General features: G+C 33.4%; 2 protein-coding genes and 1 long non-coding RNA gene across 6 annotated transcripts; 1 reads left to right on the top strand and 2 right to left on the bottom strand.

Moving 5' to 3' along the window:
- Nucleotides 1-3,864: 3,864 nt before the first annotated feature.
- On the bottom strand, nucleotides 3,865-10,216 carry LOC133802451 (pentatricopeptide repeat-containing protein At5g41170, mitochondrial). 4 transcript variants are annotated; one of them, XM_062240760.1, is made up of 6 exons: nucleotides 9,758-10,216; nucleotides 9,584-9,664; nucleotides 9,409-9,480; nucleotides 9,201-9,286; nucleotides 4,865-7,279; nucleotides 3,865-4,011 (listed from the first exon to the last, which is right to left on the bottom strand). In XM_062240760.1, the coding sequence occupies exons 1-5, from the start codon at nucleotides 10,055-10,057 to the stop codon at nucleotides 4,942-4,944; spliced, it is 2,877 nt and encodes a 958-aa protein (XP_062096744.1). In that variant the 5' UTR covers nucleotides 10,058-10,216; the 3' UTR covers nucleotides 3,865-4,011; nucleotides 4,865-4,941. The 4 variants fall into 4 exon arrangements, with proteins under 4 accessions (XP_062096744.1, XP_062096748.1, XP_062096747.1 ...); XM_062240764.1 differs by lacking the exons at nucleotides 9,201-9,286; nucleotides 9,758-10,216 and having other exon boundaries at nucleotides 9,584-9,621; XM_062240763.1 differs by lacking the exons at nucleotides 9,409-9,480; nucleotides 9,584-9,664; nucleotides 9,758-10,216 and having other exon boundaries at nucleotides 9,205-9,286.
- Nucleotides 10,217-13,807: 3,591 nt separating this feature from the next.
- LOC133800766 (uncharacterized) lies at nucleotides 13,808-15,285 on the top strand. The gene is made up of 2 exons (XR_009876603.1): nucleotides 13,808-14,813; nucleotides 14,999-15,285. It is a non-coding gene; the product is annotated as an uncharacterized LOC133800766 (long non-coding RNA).
- A 692-nt stretch (nucleotides 15,286-15,977) lies between these two features.
- Nucleotides 15,978-16,724, bottom strand: LOC133799446 (uncharacterized). The gene has a single exon (XM_062237462.1). It carries the CDS (start codon nucleotides 16,722-16,724, stop codon nucleotides 15,978-15,980), a length of 747 nt encoding a protein of 248 aa, XP_062093446.1.
- Between the last annotated feature and the right edge of the window lie 1,197 nt (nucleotides 16,725-17,921).

Genomic DNA, 17,921 nt, shown 5'->3' with positions numbered 1-17,921 from the left:
TTATATCTAAACAAATAATGAAATAGAACAACATTGATTCTGCATCAAAATTTAACAAAAACTCTGTTTTTTAGTATCCAAAAACAAATCGCAATAATCCTAGTTTCATCACATGTTTGTTGTACCCAGTTTTCGAGCCATGTTAAATATGACCTCGAAAGCTGGATTCGCAGCAAATGAACTCGTATAGTTTGAAGTATGCTCCAGGACTAAATATCGAGCCTGCAAGACATAGATGACCTCGAATATGGTGACCTCGAAGTGTTCATGATCTCGAAAGGTAGCTCCGGAGACGCATCCATCCTCAGGGATGACCTCGGATCAGAGGTCCCGAGCTCGACGCACAGACGATCTCGAAAGCCATGTGACCTCGGGAGATGTCTCTAGCTCGAAAGCTGACGAGAAACCTGGGAAGCTAAGGCCTTGGACATATATGATAAAAACCTTGAATATCTATAAGTGTTGTCCATACGAGATGTAATCCTCATTTATTACTGTAAATCCCCTAGAATCGTGGGATATTATTTGGTCAGTTATACGTTCCCTGGTCTTCAGGGGACGTTCCCTTTTATATCTGATTATAGGTATTTAAAGTCATTAATTTTATTTACACAAAAAGAGTAACTACCCAAAATATGTGGGATAGTATTCTGCAACCTTCTCTATAAATAGAGAGGTCATGCACCATTGTAAAGGACCGAAATTCTGAACCTTGAGAGAAAACTCTGAAGAATTCATGCTTAAGGATTTTCAGAGATAATCTTGAGTTTAATAACAGAGACTCGTGGACTAGGCAGATTTAACTGCTGAACCACGTAAAAATCGTGTGTTTGTATTGTGATATTTTAATTGGTCATTACCAGTTATTGTTTACGTGCTCTCCTTTCACTGTTGACGAAAAACGGCGTCAACAATGTTCATTTTTAAACAATGAAAGGTTTTTTGTTGACCAGGATGAAGTCGGAGTGGAGGACGGCGATGTTTGCTGCCATGGGTGGCGGTGGTCCAAATTTTCGAGGTTAGCAACGTGTGTGGCACATTGAAGGAGAGAAAGATAGAGTTTTTGAATGTGAGGGGCTTTTTGTCCAAATGTGTATTATGAGCATTCTTTTCCAATTTTTATGTTTGGTGGTGTATTTTTTTTTTAAATATTGGGTATTAGTAAGCATAGACCCCAAATTTCCCCTACTTTTAGGCCATTAGTTCGAGGGTCCAGAGAAGCACTTTAAGCCCTCACTTTGTTATGATACATTAGTTAGTGCTCGCAAATGGTAACCTTTGTGATTACAAAATACAAAATTTTCATTTGACAAAAGTCGGGGAGAGTTACTATCAAGATTGTTTTACTGTAGGATCTACTTTCTTTCTTTCTTTCATGTTTTTTTTTAACTTTTAAAAATAAAAATGTACAAAATAAGACTATGTTGCATTTGACTGTATTACAATAGGTTCTACGTTAATAAATGGCTAACATCTGTCAAATGGTAGCAGACCCTCTCATTTTGAAATCATTCAGCACAGCATAGGGGGGCCTGAAGTAATCCACTGGTCATTTCATACAAATTCTGTCCCAAAATGGCAAGGGAAAGGAAAAAACAACAACAACAACAACATTGAATCAACATTGAATCTGTTGCTGCTGCAAATCATGACTGTAGCCCATCTGTGAGGGGGATCATATTGGCAGCAGCATCACAAAAATAAAGACCAAACTAAAACCAAGACTTGAAATCCCATCATTGAGTTGTCATAAGCCTGATGAACCAGAGTATAATTTTTGTTTTTAAAAAAAAAAGAAAAGAAAAGAAAAGGAGGGGGTGACAACTTGGAAGACAAAAGGCTGGTCAATTTCCTTTTACAATGACACGATGGAGTGACCTGCCCTCCTTGTTGGAAGGCATAATAATCTCTCCACTATAGCTCTCTCTTTCACCCAGACTCAACTTTTTTCTATAATACAAGTACCAATAATAAGTTGGGTTGGGTTGAGATGAGTTGAGTTGAGTTGAGTTAAATAAATTCACTTTTCCCCTATGGCCTACCCCTCAGACCATGTCTTTGTTTTATTAATTCATCATCATGCTCTTCTTTCTTTGATGAGTACTTCACTTGGACAGTCAAACTTCTACCCCAGAAAATTTTTTGGTATCTATCTTATCCTTAATAGCATCTAAAGTTCAATGGATTTGATTTTTTTTTCCTTCACTCAATTTTAAGGATTCATACCTGGTTTGAATTGTTTGCACATGAAGAGTTTCCAAAAGGTTCAACTTTATTCATGCTGCCTGCTACTTCCATTTCCTGCCATTGAAGTATACAAGCATTTCTTCATAGCAATTTCATTGGAGGAGAAAATTATGGTTTGGTATACTAGCTCATCAAATCATTCAAAAACACTACTATCCTTATCAGAGTGGAAAAAAGAGACAATCATAATGAAAAATGTCAATGAAATGAGACAATCATAATGAAAAATCATTCAGAAATATTACTATCCTTATCTGAGTGGAACAGAAAGAATATAGAACATGTGCCCATTATATCAATCAAAATACATTCAACACTTGCAAAATGTCTATCAAATGAGACAATCATAATGAAAATCACTCATATGCTTTAGTCTCTATGCTGTTTTATTGAACTTGACTCTCAAAAGGGATACAGTAAGAGATGGTCAAACTCTGTGATCTGTAGTCTTCTGCTCGTGTATTTACCAGAAAATTTAGTTCAAATCACATTCAAGCAAATGAAATATCACTTAATAATCAAATAAACGAGTCAAAATGACACACACCCATCTTGATTCATTTCTTTTTCAGTATTCTTTGTGGCTTTTTGGCATTTTGCTTTTGTAATTTAAGGGATATAAAGAGAGATATAAGATGTAATCAAATGGTAAGGAACCTTTGCAGCATGAGATTAGGTGCAGCTAACCTGGGCAGAAAGCTACATCAAGAAAAAGTCACATCAGAAAGAAAGAACTCTAACCTATGAAACTCATAGAGGACAACACAGCATTCAAAAGAATCGTCGGAGTGTCAAAAAGAAAAACATGCATTTATTTTTCCTTTGGTGAAAAAGAAAATGTATTCATGACATAAATTAAATACAGCAGTAGCCAAATTAGAAGGCTAACAATGTAGATTTTGCAACCTGCAAAACAATATCCATCATAATATGGAATTAAATGAGAAGAACATAAAATTAGCTAAAGTAGTTTCTTTCAAAACTTATTGTTTTTGAGGAAGGGTTCTCTATATTCTTCCAAGTAGAAACTCCATTCCTCAGACCCCTTTTGAACAACTAGCTGAAATATCTCATCTTCATTCTTGAGCTAAAAATCTCAGCACAACAAACTAGCTTTAAATTCAATACTTGAAAACTATTTTAAAATGATGAATTGAACAATTTCATATTAGCCTCCCAGCAATTCATGCATTTAATTCTCCCTACACTTACTCCCAAAACTGCATTCATTGAACAAGTTGTACCAATCTTCAGTACAATTATGTCCCATATGAAACCACACCTTGCCATTCAAGCTTATCATCCGTCTCTTATGGCCCACTAGGCAAAGGATTTTCCGTCACCTAGTTGGACAAGATAATGTCCTAGATTTGGCACATTTACATGTTACAATATGCAAAAAGTATCTCACCAACCTAGATGCCTGTTTGAAAAGACATTAGTTGATTGGTCCATTATCTTATTCAAAGTGCTCTTAACTCAGCTGTCAGCTTCATAAGTCGTTCTCACGTCATACACAACTAATTGTCCGCTGATTTCGGCCAGAGTTCCGTCATATCGTAATGACCTTTCTAGGGCTGGTAATTTATTTCATCCCAGACCCCAGTACTTCCTTCAAGAGGATTGTGTGCAAAGAACATCCCATGTCATTATTTTTGGCAGAATAGTGACTATTTCTTGGTTTGAAAAAGCCAAAAGATCTAAAAACTGCTGCTTTATTGCAATCTTCAAGCTTCCTAACCCCGGGCCATGCTCCTCCTTGGCCTGAAAAAGAAAAAAAAATCTTAAACTTGGATAGACTCATTTGTGTTTCACAAGTAGCAAGCTGCTTAACATTTAACCTGTTTGTGGGATTTCGTCCACTCTAACATAAGAAAATAATTTATTAGTTGCAACTGCTATGTCACCGTGAATACGAAAAAATAAGCACCCCCAAACTATCTACAAATAAAACCTCAAATTAGATGGAAAAAGTGGCATTTAAAAACTCGTGTGCATTGAGAGAGACATGGGTTGGAAGGGAAACTTATAGATGTTGGAACTTATAATAACAAAGAAGGACATGTTACAAAAGCATGCAAGCAAGATTCTCAAACTAAGGAACTATTGAAGCAGTACGATAGACCCAATTATTGATAGCACATAACATAGATAATTAAAGGGTATATTGGTCATTGTAGTGAAGGAGTATTGGATGAGCTATATTAGGATAGTATATGTAGGAGGGTAAAAAGAAGAATGAGGGTTTTATGTTTACGTGATATGTTGCAAAGAGCTTTGTTCTAAGGAGAGTTCAGGTCTCTCGAATACCTCATTGTTCTAGTGTGCTCTTATCCCTTTAATCATTCAATAGCAATTATCAGATTTTCCTATTTTCCAATTTTCCAATTTTGTCTTGACTATTGATTCGAGGATCCCTACTTGGGGTCTATCACAGTAATAATGTACAGAGGCCAAGAAATGTTAACCCTGAAATAATGAGTCCTGAACCTACCAAGGTGAGAACAGGGAAAGTATAACTAAACTAGAAACTGCAGAACTCTCCAAATAATGCAGAAGACATAAAGCTAAGTGAAACAATGCACGAATACACTTGATGAAAGGGATAATGCCTTACATATACTATCTCCAAAGATAGTGTTCGAAAGATGAAGGATAAGAGGTTTCTTGTACTCAAAATAGTCGATGTCAACTTTACATCGACTCTTGATTCTGAGGTGATCTGCATCCACGCTCTACGAACCATAACATAAGGTTGTCTGCCTCTTTCAAATTTCCTTCTGACATCAGTCTTTTACTCAACTTCTCACAAAATTTTAAATCGGGTATCATATTTCGATTGAACATCCTATTGGCCACTCTATAAGCTGACATAGGAAATCCTCTGCTCAAAAAGCTATCCATAAGAATGTGGCATGTATTAGCATCAATTCTTGAAGCTGTTCTCAACACCTTAGTCAAGAGTTTTTCAGCCTCCTCAAGGTTTCCAAAACTACATAACTTCTCAATGACTTGATTATATACAGTCCTACTTTTCTGCCTCACAAGCATTCTTTCTAATAATTTCAACAAATCATCAACCCTACCAATTTGACAATACCAATGGATAACTGTTCTGTATGTCACAGGTGTAGGATCTACACCTTTTCCCAGCATCTTCATCATAAGTTTAGACATGTCGTCTATTTTACCTTTTCTCCCCAATGCATTGACTAGCGTTGTATAGGTGAATGCATCAGGGTGTTTGTTGCTAAGATACATGTCATCAAGCAATGAAAAAGCAGCTTCCAAGTCATCCTTTTGACAATATCCATGAATAAGAGTAGTAAAATTTACAACATTAACAGCGCACCCTTTCTGTAGACACCCCTCCATGAACTTCTTAGCCTTGTCCATATTTCCCTCTTGGCAGAGGGATTGAATCAGCAAATTTATTTCAACCGAGTTAGGAAAAAATCCCTTTCTAACCATATCTTCAACAAGATCACAGGCCTCAACCAATTTCCCTTCCCTACGTAAACCGTGCATCACAACACTATAAGTAACAGCATTTGGAGTCCACCATTCTTCCTCACTCATATTCAGCATCTCTCTTGCCTCTAATGTCTTACCACTTTGACAAAGCCCGTTTAATAAGCATGTATAGGATACAGTATTTGGTTTACAGCCATGCTTGTACATCTGTTGAAGCATCTTTTTAGCTTGATCCAGCTTTCCTTCCCTACAAAACCCATTAAGAACAGAGGTGTATGTTACAACATCTGGAATGCAAGCTTTCGAGAACATCTCATTCACAACTTCTTTTGCCATGTCGGTGTTACATTCCTTGCAGAATGAATGAACAATTGCAGTGTACCCAACCTTATCAACCTGAAATCCCTTTGCTTCAGCTTCCCTTAAAAATTCAAGGGCCTCATTTCCATGCCCATGCTTTGAGAGCATATGGATAAGGTTGTTATAAGTAACCTGGTCTGCGACCAATCCAGCATCCTTCATTTTCTCCATCAGTGTTCTAACTTCTTTGATCCTTTTTTCTTTGCAAAGAAAGCCCATAACAGAATAGTAACTAACTTTATCTGGGCTGCAATCCTTAAGTGGCATTTCAGCGATCAGCTCCAAGGCATCATCAATCCGATGCACATTACAATATCCTTTTATCAAACAATTGTAGGTGACAACATTTGGCTTAATTCCAACGATTTCCATACGTCCTAAAAATCTCAATGCCTTTTCCAATCTATTTCCCATAACTAGAACATGAATTGCAGTGTTGCATACTGACAAATTAGGTTCTATTCCTGCTTTTTGCATCAAGGTCAACATTCTCAGTGCAGTCCTCAACTTCCCCGCCCTACTATATGAAACCATCACAAGACCGAAAGCTTCAGGTGTACGTTGAATTCTTCGTCGAGCCATTAGTCGGAGGACCCTCTTAGCCCCCTGACACAACTTAGTCTTGCTAAGAATTTCAAGCATTGCATAGTACACTATCGGATCATGTTGATACCGCCATTGCCGATCAGCCCAATAAAACAATTTCAAAGCAATTCGTTCATCTTCAAACGAACGCAGAACAGCACAAACCTGCCTAGGCTTGAGGCTCCTTAACAAGTGTCTTAATTCCCCTTCAAGCTTTGAGTTCCAAGTTGACCTAAGATCAATTAACCTACAAACCTCTCTCACCAAAGGGTGTTTGGACTCATCATCCTGATCACCTTCAATTCTACAAACATTTTCTTCACGTGTACTACTTCTATTAGTCAATTGCAACTCCATATAATCCTCATTACCATCACTCTCCTCCCCTTCTTCTACTTCATCATCGCTGTCATCAGACTCGTCAAAATTAGTGTTCTGATTGTTTTCAGAATCACCTCTAGAACATCCAAATACACTAAAATTCTTATAACTCTCATGATCCATTTCCTTAAATCTATCGTACCCACCATTGGTGATATCAAGTTCTCCATAATTCGCTCTACTTCCCGTTCCAAATGCAGTTTTGTAATGCACCTTTTGCGTATAATTCATGCTGCAATAGAAAAATCCTTTCAGCATAAGAATGAAATTATATATATTATTTATTAAAATGAAAAACATCATGCCAAGAGCTGTCTTATTTACTGAGTTAGGAACTAATAATTAAAAATCGATTCTGATGGTCAACACTCTATATAAATCATTTTCAATACATTTAAAGACTCAACTATTCATATATAATTTATTGTTAAGTATGATAGTCTTTACTAGGTATAAGTGATCAAAATTGTAAAATACAGAATACAACAATCTGGTCGTTACAGAAGCAGCCAATTCACTGGCTTATACTTGACTGTACAGCATAAAGACCAAACACAAGACATGCTAAGAAAACAGAAATCCTTTTGGGTTCGACTAAAATGACATGACTTCACATACTTGCATCATATTAAATTCAGTAAAAACAAAAAAGAGAACAACATAAACTCTACTGGTTTCAACTTAACATGTGTAACCTCACAATTTTCTCGATGGCTTTCGGGGGTAAACACTGGAACATAGACAAATTGGAACTCAAAACAGGAACAAAGAACCATTTTATCAACAGAGAAGAAAATGGCATGATCATAGATCTATAAGTGCCAATATTATATGGCGCACCACATCTACTGATTCACAGCAGAAAAATCGGAAAAGATTACTACTCTTTTGATTGAGGTGTTTGCTTAATCATAACTTAAGTCTGAAAAGAAAATTCAAAATATGAGAGATGTTAAAAACATATACATACATATTAAGATATTTTAATACTTGGATGAATAATAATAGACTATAATTCTACATAGATTTTGCAACCAAATCACCTGATTCCAATTCCTAGCTTTAGTAAATCCATTGGTGGAAATCAATTCTATTCCATTTTGATACTTTCTGAAACAATTGTTTTTTATTCGGATTTCTTCATGTCAAAGTCCTGACTACTATACTTTTCATTATGAGGCTGATGCAGAATAGTATTAAATATTGTAGACTATCATTTTAAATAGATTTTAATTAGGTGGATATTAAGTTTTATTTAATTGTGACTAATGTATGTTTTAGCATGTTTTAAGCTCTTTAAATTAGATGAGTATTTAAAATTAAGATTTGTTATTTATTTATTTTATTTTTTTGTTGGTTTATCCAACGCTATATGTAAATATAATAGTTGTGTTAATTACTTTTCAGGGTGAGAGTAGGCCTCCTCCCTTGTATTTGAGGAAGATGGTGCGGCATTCGAAGTAGGTTCAAGTGAGGCATTCATATTCCAGTAGCCTTCGCCTTTGGTACAGCCAGAGAAAGGAGAAAGAGTATTAACATTGAAATAGCTCACTTTATAGGGGTTTGAAGATTTGTTTTTCCCATTATCATTCCTCAGTTTAAGTTAAAGAGAATTAACAAGAATTAAAAACAAATCAAGTTTTGCTCTCTAAGAATCTCCTCATTCTTCCTCAGTTCTTCTACTTCTCTCTATCCTTTCCAACTTTGTTCTACGTCACTGGCATTGACTTGAAATAATTTTACCTCATAGCTCAAATCAAGGTTAGCCTAGTAGGCTAATACTGACTTATGTCAGAGGAACAATGCAGTCATTGTCCCCAGGAAGCAAGCTAAAGTACTTAACATACTTAACCCCTCAAAGCCAGATTTAGTTATCAATTCTCTAGAGTTGCTTTCAGCACAAGCACTTCTGCTTGACTACTACAACATTCCCCATTCATGTTGAGCATTTCCTAATTTTATTCTGATTCCATAGTGCTCTATAAATGTTGTCAAGTAAAAGAAGGAGAAATTTGCAAAAAAAAAAAAGTAAAAGGAGGAGAAGAACAAATAGACCCGACTTTAAATATCAACTTTTAGGTTCTAGCATATGGAACAGAGAGTAAACGAAATAAAAATTAAAAAAAAAAAAAAAAAACTTAGAACCTTTGTACCTACAACGTTGATCAGATGTACATGTCATTTGCATGGTTAAACCAGTCACAAGCTGTTCTAGAACTGTGGCTAGCAATGCTACTACCTACAGTGTAAAGACAGAGATAACATAAAGATTGTCTAAACAATCATGATTCATGAAAAATGTATGCACTTCTGTATCATTGTTCAATATCACCACAATACTTACAGAATGTATAGACATACCTCAGTATATTTTAAAGCTGCAAGTGCAACACAAGCTCGAGAAGCCAGAAAATCTCTTGCTAATACTGATACCTGTGTTATAAATGACAGGAAGGATCAACCAAATCATTAAGCTACAGAGCAATCAAAGTTCTAGACAGGAACAATTTCTTTCAAGTTCCAAGGAAACATATACCTCCGCAACCACCATATCACGCAACCTATTAGCAACAAGTGAGAGTTCATCCGCAACAAGCGAAAAAGGGTCTAATTGTTCCTGAAAAATCAAATGCTCTCCCTCTCAATGGAGTAACTCAACAAGAATCAAGCCATAACAAAATCAAAAAGGAAAGCGAACCCAATACTCTACCTCAACTGAGGAGCTACTCTGGTGATGAATTTGGTATCTAGAGCCAGGAAAATCCCAGTAACAACTTTCTCCCAAACCGCCACAACCAAAACAAAAGCCGTCGAAACAGAAACCTTGATTAAACCCCGCGCGATTAAAAGAAAGAATCTTTTCACTAGCAATGATAATAACCTTCACGGTCGAATCTTTAAGACGATGAGTAGTGGTCCGCGAGTACCCGGGTCGGTGCGAGATGAACCAACGCGAAAACCCATTGAAGCTGGTCCTCGGAATCAGACGAAAGCCCCTTGAAAATAACATGTTAGTTTCGAGAATGGAGAAAGAGTAGATTTTGGAGCGGTCAAATGGGAAGAAGTAGAGGAGATGTCGCCGACTTTTGTTTGAAGTGGAAATTATGTGCAGTGGTATCTGTCTACTGACGACGCTGAAGCTCCGCCATGAATGAATGATACTATTACATTTTTTCCCCTTTTTGTTTTTAGCGTTCTCTTATTTTCCATTATTGGTTGATAATTAAAAATTGAAAAAAATAAATAAAAGCATAATACTAGAGATTCACGAAACCGCTTAACATTGCATTAAAATTTGCTGTATGAAACCCTCTAATGATTGTAAATTGCATTTTTATTAAATTTTGGAGTTTTGAATTTTATAAATGTGGTTTAATTAGTAATGCATCACATTGTTAAATTTATAAATAAATAAAAATTGGTCTCAATTTGAGCTATTTATAAATAAGAATACTATTTAATATGTAATTAGTTATACATTTTTCAAGTCATTCAATAATACTGGAATAATTATCCAGTCAAATAAATATATATATTATGTCATTTATTTGTATTCAAAGTATAAAATCAAACATTTATTCTATATTTGAATTACTTTTAATTATGTAATAGTTATTAGGGAGTTTTTATTATTATTGTTTTTAAAATTGATACTTTTGGTGTTTTGAAATCTTTTTGTACCTGTATTTAGTTATAATCTCAATTAAAATATAATTAGTTTAGTCCTAAAGTTATTATTTATATATATATATATAAAACTAGCCCATATAAAATTACTCCAACTATATCTCTTCTATATAAAGTGTGTACATAACAATAATTATTGGTTTTCACGTTTTTTTTTATTTTTTTCGTTAATTTTAACGGAATATTATTATATTTAACATAATATTTTTATATGTAACGTTAAATTGTAAACATGACTTAAACTTAAATCAAATTAAAAAATAAATAATTAAACAAATTAATATAGAATATTTTTTGAGATATTTTATAATAATTATTATTTAAAAATAATAAAAACATATATTTAATAATTTAAATAAAATTTAATTAAACTTAAACTCAATATTATATTAAACATATATTATATATTCTTTTGTTGTCACTGTCAAATTCAAAAACTATAACAAACATAAATTTAAACAAAAGTAAATTAATAAATTTATTAAAATATGATATTTTTAAGATATTTTATGATAATTTAAATAATTAAATTATATTTATTTAAAAATAATAAAGGTAAACATATCATTTTTTTTTATCAAGTGATCAAAAAAAAATTCTTCATCAAATTCAGCAAAGGACATTACGAGATACATGAGAAACTAAAAATAATTGATGCATGTATATTATTGTCATACATTATAACTTTATCTATTATTAATTTCTTTTTAAATATTATTGTATTTTATATATAAGTCATGTAGTCATGTAAATATATATATCTATGTTAACATTGTGTTTAGATGTCATATATGTAGAGACTATTGATATAAATATTTATATATATATATATTATAGAAATATAATTCATTCTATTATATATATATATATATTAAAAAATCAGTGAACCTGTTTTTATTAAAATTATAGATAATGTTTACAACTTTAAAACTAAGCAAATGTGTATTGCACATTGCTTCTAACTATATACATGCATTCTAAAATTGAAGGCAGTATATTATTGTAACGTCCCAAATTCCCTAATTTGGCTTAAAATCATAAGAACTGATAATGGTTTAAAATTTATAAACAAGGAATTTGATAAGTTGTGTTGATAATGGCATTATTAGACATAGAACTATAGTTCGCACCCCACAACAAAATGGGGTGGCTGAATGTATGAACCGTACTCTGCTAAATAAAGTGAGGTGTTTGTTGATTAGCTTAGGTTTAAGCAAGCCTTTTTGGGGGAAGCATTAATGACTGCATGTTACTTAGTAAATAGAAGTCCTAGTAGACCTATAGAGGATAGAACACCTTATGAAAAATGAAAAATGGACAAGAAAAGCACCTAACTTGACACATTTAAGGGCTTTTGGCTGCACTGCATATGCTCACCAAAAGAATGATAAATTAGACACTAGATCGGTTAAGTGCATTTTTCTAGGATATCCTTCGGGAATAAAAGGTTATAGGCTTTGCATTTATAAGAATAATCATTTTAAAACTATTATATCTAGAGATGTAATATTTAATGAGAAAGAGTGTCCTCACTTGAAAGCCAAGAAAGGCAATGTTTCACATGATGCAGGTGTAGAAGAAAAGAATGACAACCCTGCTGAGTCTGAAATTGAAATAAGAGGATCTGATGCAAACTCTAGTAGTCAAGCTCCTCATGATAAGGAAATCTCAAGAGAAGAAGAAGAAACAGTGATAGAACAGCCAGCAGAAGTAATAGACTATCAGTTAGCCCGAGATAGAGAAAGAAGAGAAATCAAACCTCCGAGTCGTTTTGCTGAAGCTGATGTCATTGCATTTGCTCTAGCTGTTGTTTAGCCAAGTGAAGTGACAAAACCAAGATCATATGAAGAAGCAATTTCAGGAGAACATGGTAAGTTGTGGAAGTCAGCAATGAAAGAAAAAATGGATGCACTAATTAAGAATGGAACATGGCAGCTTGTACCCAAACCAGAAAATCAGAAAGTGATAGACTGTAAATGGATTTTCAAGGTGAAAGAAGGGATGACACCAGATGAAAAAGTGAGATTTAAGGCCAGATTAGTTGCAAAAGGCTTCACTCAGGTAGAAGGAATTGACTACAGTGAAGTGTTCTAACCTGCAGTAAAGTACAAAACTATTAGAATTTTGCTGTCAATTGCAACACAGTTGGATTTCGAGGTATAGCAGCTGGATGTGAAGACAGCCTTCTTAAATGGTTTTATAGAAGAAGTGATTTATATGTCTCAACCACTAGGTTTTGAGGTGGAACATAAAGGAAAAGAAATGGTTTGCTTACTAAAAATGTCTCTTTATGGTCTTAAGTAGTCACCAAGGCAATAGAACAAAAGATTTGACTCTTATGTTGAAGATATTGGCTTTACATGTCTTTACTACAAAGACTTGGAGAAACCTACAGCCACTTTCTTATTAATCTATGTAGATGATATGTTTATTCTTGCTAAGGATAAGCATGTTATCAAAACAATTAAAGAAAGGCTGAAGAAGGAATTTGAAATGAAGGACCTTGGGACAGCTAAGATGATACTAGGAATTGAAATTTCAAGAGACAAACTGAATGGAAAAATGTACTTGAAGCAAAGCAAAATCAACAAATTTTTAAAGAGATTCAACATGCAAGAGGCTAAGAAGACAACAGTACCGTTAGCTGCTCATTTCAGACTTTCTGTTGAACAATGTCCGAAAAATGAAGTAGAACAGGCAGAAATGAACAAGGTTCCTTATGCAATGACTTTGGGGTGTTTAATGTACCTAATGGTAAGTACTAGACCAGATATTGCTCATGCTCTAAGCATTCTAAGTCAATACATGTCTAAACCAGGTCTAGAACATTGGCAAGCACTCAAATGGCTTCCAAGATACATCAAAGGTACTGTTGGTTATGGCTTGATCTATGAGAGAAAATCTGATAAAGTTTTGCTTGAAGGGTTTGTTGATTCGGATTATGCTGCAAATAGGGACACACGAAGGTCAACTACCTCCTACATTTTCATGACAAATCACAATTGTGTTTGCTGGAAATCTCTGTTGCAGCATGTTGTTGCTTTGTCAACCACAGAGGCTGAATTTATGGCAACCACAGAAGCATTCAAGGAAGCTATTTGGATACAGGGATTGCTGCAAGAGTTGAGAACGATCAAGGGTAAATGAATTATCTACTCAGATAGCCTTTCTTCAATACATTTATGCAAAAATCCTGTGTACCATGATAGAAGCAAACACATTGACATAAGGTTGTTTTGGATCCGTGAGAAAATTGAAGATAAGATTTTGGAGCTTGAGAAAGTTCCTACAGAAGAGAATCCAGCAGACCTTAGGACTAAGGTCCTTACACTCAGTAAGCTGAAACACTGCCTAAGCTTATTGAGTATTGGTGATCTGTGATTGAAAATGGAGTATACCACCAAAATTATATGTTACTGTTCGGGTTAAGACTAGAAGAAATAAGGTGGAAATTGTAGTATATTTTATTTCTCCTACTCTTAACCTTGTCTTATTTCTTTATTGACTAAAACAACTCAACAACAGAACCAACACGTCACACTTACACCAAACAAGTTGGTCTTATAAATAGAGACTTAACTGGTTTTGACAAAACATATATTTTTTTTTTGATAAAGAGATTAGACCGAGAGAAAGAGTGAGAACTTGTATCAAGAGAGAGAGAGTGACTTAAAACTGTTAGAAATTTGAGTGTTTGGATGTAATGGTGTACAGGGTGTGAGAAAGAGAGTTTGTACAGTGTGAAGTTTCTGTTCTCCTTGACTGTGTATAGTGTAATCTCTCTGTTCTTGTTGATCAGGAAAGGCCTTTTGGTGGTGCTCTTAAACTGGATGTAGGATCAGGAAACTGATCTGAACCAGTATAAATCCTTGCCTTTTCTTCTTTGTTTTTCTTGTTCTGCCATTTGCTATTTGTTTTTGTTACTCTGTTTTGTTGTTGTGTGCTCTGTTGGTGTTTGAGAAATTGTGCAGGTGAGTCTTTGTGTTGATTTGAGTCAACAGAGGAAGAAATGATTTCCTTGGAACCTCATTCATTTTATCTTCCTGCTGCTACACTACGCTGAGAACTTAAACTTCAAGGTAAATTAAATTTCATTATCATGCATGATCTTGTCATTGCCATTTCTGTGCTCATAAAAATTGACAAAGGAAGTCTTACAAATCAAGCAAATAATCTAAGATGGTTAATCAATAATATTCTTATTAGGTAACAATTCTTTTATTTACTCAAAACTTTGCTGTTTTTTTCCTTGTTTTGTGCACAGATTTCTTTTTACACTTGATAAGAATATGAGAAAGAAAACCCATTATTAGCCTGATCCAAGATAATTTTGGAGGAAGGGGAAGAAGAACAGTTTCATTACATTGTGCTGAGTTGGTATTTGTTAGCCTAGAAAAGTTGCTTTTTTTTCTTCCTCTGTAATGTATAGTTGTTCTTTTCATTTAGGTACTGTACTGATCAAGTTTTTTTCTCAGACCATACCATTTTTTTTTTGTTTTTATGAAATTTACATGATACCTGTTCAAGTTTCAGTTTACTGGGTTTGAATAATACTTGGAGTTAGGACTCACTCGGAGACAGGCCTTTCCCAAAGTTTAGGTATGCATGCATAGGAGACAGACTGATGATCATTAGCTCAAGCACAAGCACAAAACTGGAATTTAATTTTTAATTTTGCAAGAGGTTTGATATATAAAAGTACTAGCCCATATAAAATTACTCAAACTATAAATAAATCTAACTACATGAACTCTCTTAAATAAATATATAATAAAATAAAATAAAACCAAATGTATCTTGAAATAAAATAAAATAAAACCAAACGTATCTTAAAAGAAAATTGTAGAAGAATAAAAAAGTAGCTAATTCCTAGAGTGTGGGTACAAGCCAAACAGGGGGTCGATTATTCATTTTCTTTAGTAAATCTGATTCAATAGTAAAATGTAATTTAAACTCGTCATTCTCAAGATTATATAGGCATAAATCTGAAATCATAGGAGGCCTCGATGAACCATATAATTCGTCCACATCATGAGCAAAATAAATACAATTTGGTTGAAGCCCCGTAAAACTAGAAGCCAAAATCGATAATGAGAAGTTGTCACCCACGAAAAAGGACATTTGACCAAGACTTTCAATTTGAATCCAAGTGTTAGAGTCAAAACAATACCTCCAAACTTTAAATGATTTCGTTTTTCGACCTTTAACCTTGACTTGTTTGAACCCAATAAATCTTTCAACCATTATGATATGTCCATATGATTCCACCAGATATCTCTTACCAGATCCAATCCAGTCATCCATGGAATCTCATGAGCAAGTTCCCTTATTGTTGAGTTGACACTAGAGCATCTAAGATCGAAAGATCTTAAGTTGCCGTCTCCCGTTACCGCACAAAATAAATCATTATAAAACAAAATATCTTCTGAAAAAAAATTTGGCTCTATTTTTATCCAAGTTTGGGGGCCACCATTGTGTGAGAGTCTAATGAATGACAACTCGTTTACGTCGCTAAATATTACTATAACGATGCATTCATCTGGATTTGCTAGGGGATCATATGTAATCAGTGCCTTGTAAATATGGAAATAATAGACATTTTCAGAATCAATATATATATCGTAGTCATTCGGAAAATCTTCTAGAGGATCATATGGTTCAACACCTTCTTCATACTTCATAGGAAATAAGGGTGGAAGTTGAATAACGCATGTGTCAGCATTATTATTCCCATATTGAACCATAGAAAAAGGTTTGTAGAGTGTTACTATCCAATCTTTATTCACAATTACCACCCAACCCTTTGAAGAGCCACAAAACCGTTTATCATATGGCACTACAAGTTTTGTCTCTAAAATCTTATTGTTCATAATATTATATATATTCCATGTGTTGTCATCTTCAGTGGTAGGAGTTAGAAGCATTGGAACCTGGAAATCTCTATATCGATTATATAACGTTTTGATTCGTTGTTGTAGATTATCCTTCATCGCACAACGTCATTCACGACAAACAGCACAAAATCGTATAAAATCAATTACTGGTTCTATTTTTTCTAAAATTAACTCTAAGATATGTGTTGGAATCTCTGCCCAATCTGCAACTATTGATAAACAAATTACCATAGAGGTAGAATAAGATTAATTAATTCAAGGCTCATATAAACAACTTTTAAAAAAAATGTCGAATAATAAACATACCCGAATCCATATCCATGTGCTCTCTCAGTTAATTCAGTCGTACTTGCTGCTTGGATTTATGACCTACTATTAGTCGTACTTGCTACTAGGAAGAGTTAGGTTTCTAATATGATTTTGTTGTATTTCAAATTTAAATATACATACATCTCCAAAAATATCTTACAGAATTTTTTTTTAAAATATGTTAGTTTTAACAGAAACGATTAATCATTTGTTAATTAATAATCGATAAACAATATATTTCTATAAATGGTTAACAGAATTTGTTAATTGATTAATTATTAGAATGTTAAATTATAAATCTTCATATATGTTGTGAGTTTTCGTAGTACAGTTGCAAGTATTATAAAATTTAATAAAAAAAATATATTAATAATATTATTAAATAAAATATTACTATTTAATTTCTCAATTGTTCTCTCTATACTCTTACTGACTGCATTGACAATATGGCATTGGCGTTGTTGTAGTTTTAGAAATTTAATATGAATTATAAATATGTAAAGTTGCTTGTGATATATATATATATCTTCTATATAACAAGTGTGTAGATAACGGTAATTCTTGGTTTTAACGGATTTTTATTTTTTTAATGTTAACTTTAATGGAATATTCTTAGATTTAACAGAATATTCTTATATTTAACGGTAGTTTGTAAACACTTATCTCTTCTATATAATAAGTGTGTAGATAACGGAAATTTTTTGTTTTAACGGATTTTTATTTTTTTAATGTTAACTTTAACGGAATATTCTTAGATTTAACAGAATATTCTTATATTTAACGGTAGTTTGTAAACACTTAAACTTAAATAAAATAAAATAAATAATTAAAAAAATTGAAATATGATATTTTTGAGATATTTTACAATGATAATTATTTAAAATTAATAAATAATTAAACAAATTAAAATAGGATATTTTTCATATATTTTACAATGATAATTGTTTAAAAATAATAAATAATTAAACAAATTAAAATATGATA

This window comes from Humulus lupulus, chromosome 9 (genome assembly GCF_963169125.1).
Source record: "Humulus lupulus chromosome 9, drHumLupu1.1, whole genome shotgun sequence".
In the NCBI taxonomy this organism is placed as follows: domain Eukaryota; kingdom Viridiplantae; phylum Streptophyta; class Magnoliopsida; order Rosales; family Cannabaceae; genus Humulus; species Humulus lupulus.
This window is presented reverse-complemented; position numbering and strand designations above follow the sequence as displayed.

Excerpts from the sequence above, each read along its gene's own strand:
- LOC133802451 (XM_062240760.1), bottom strand. The coding sequence starts at position 10,057 with ATGTTATTTTCAAGGGGCTTTCGTCTGATTCCGAGGACCAGCTTCAAT. Across the intron at positions 9,481-9,583 it reads GTGATATGGTGGTTGCGGAG|GTATCAGTATTAGCAAGAGA; the intron begins GTATATGTTTCC and ends TTTATAACACAG. Across the intron at positions 9,287-9,408 it reads CAGCTTTAAAATATACTGAG|GTAGTAGCATTGCTAGCCAC; the intron begins GTATGTCTATAC and ends TTTACACTGTAG.
- LOC133799446 (XM_062237462.1), bottom strand. The coding sequence starts at position 16,724 with ATGAAGGATAATCTACAACAACGAATCAAAACGTTATATAATCGATAT.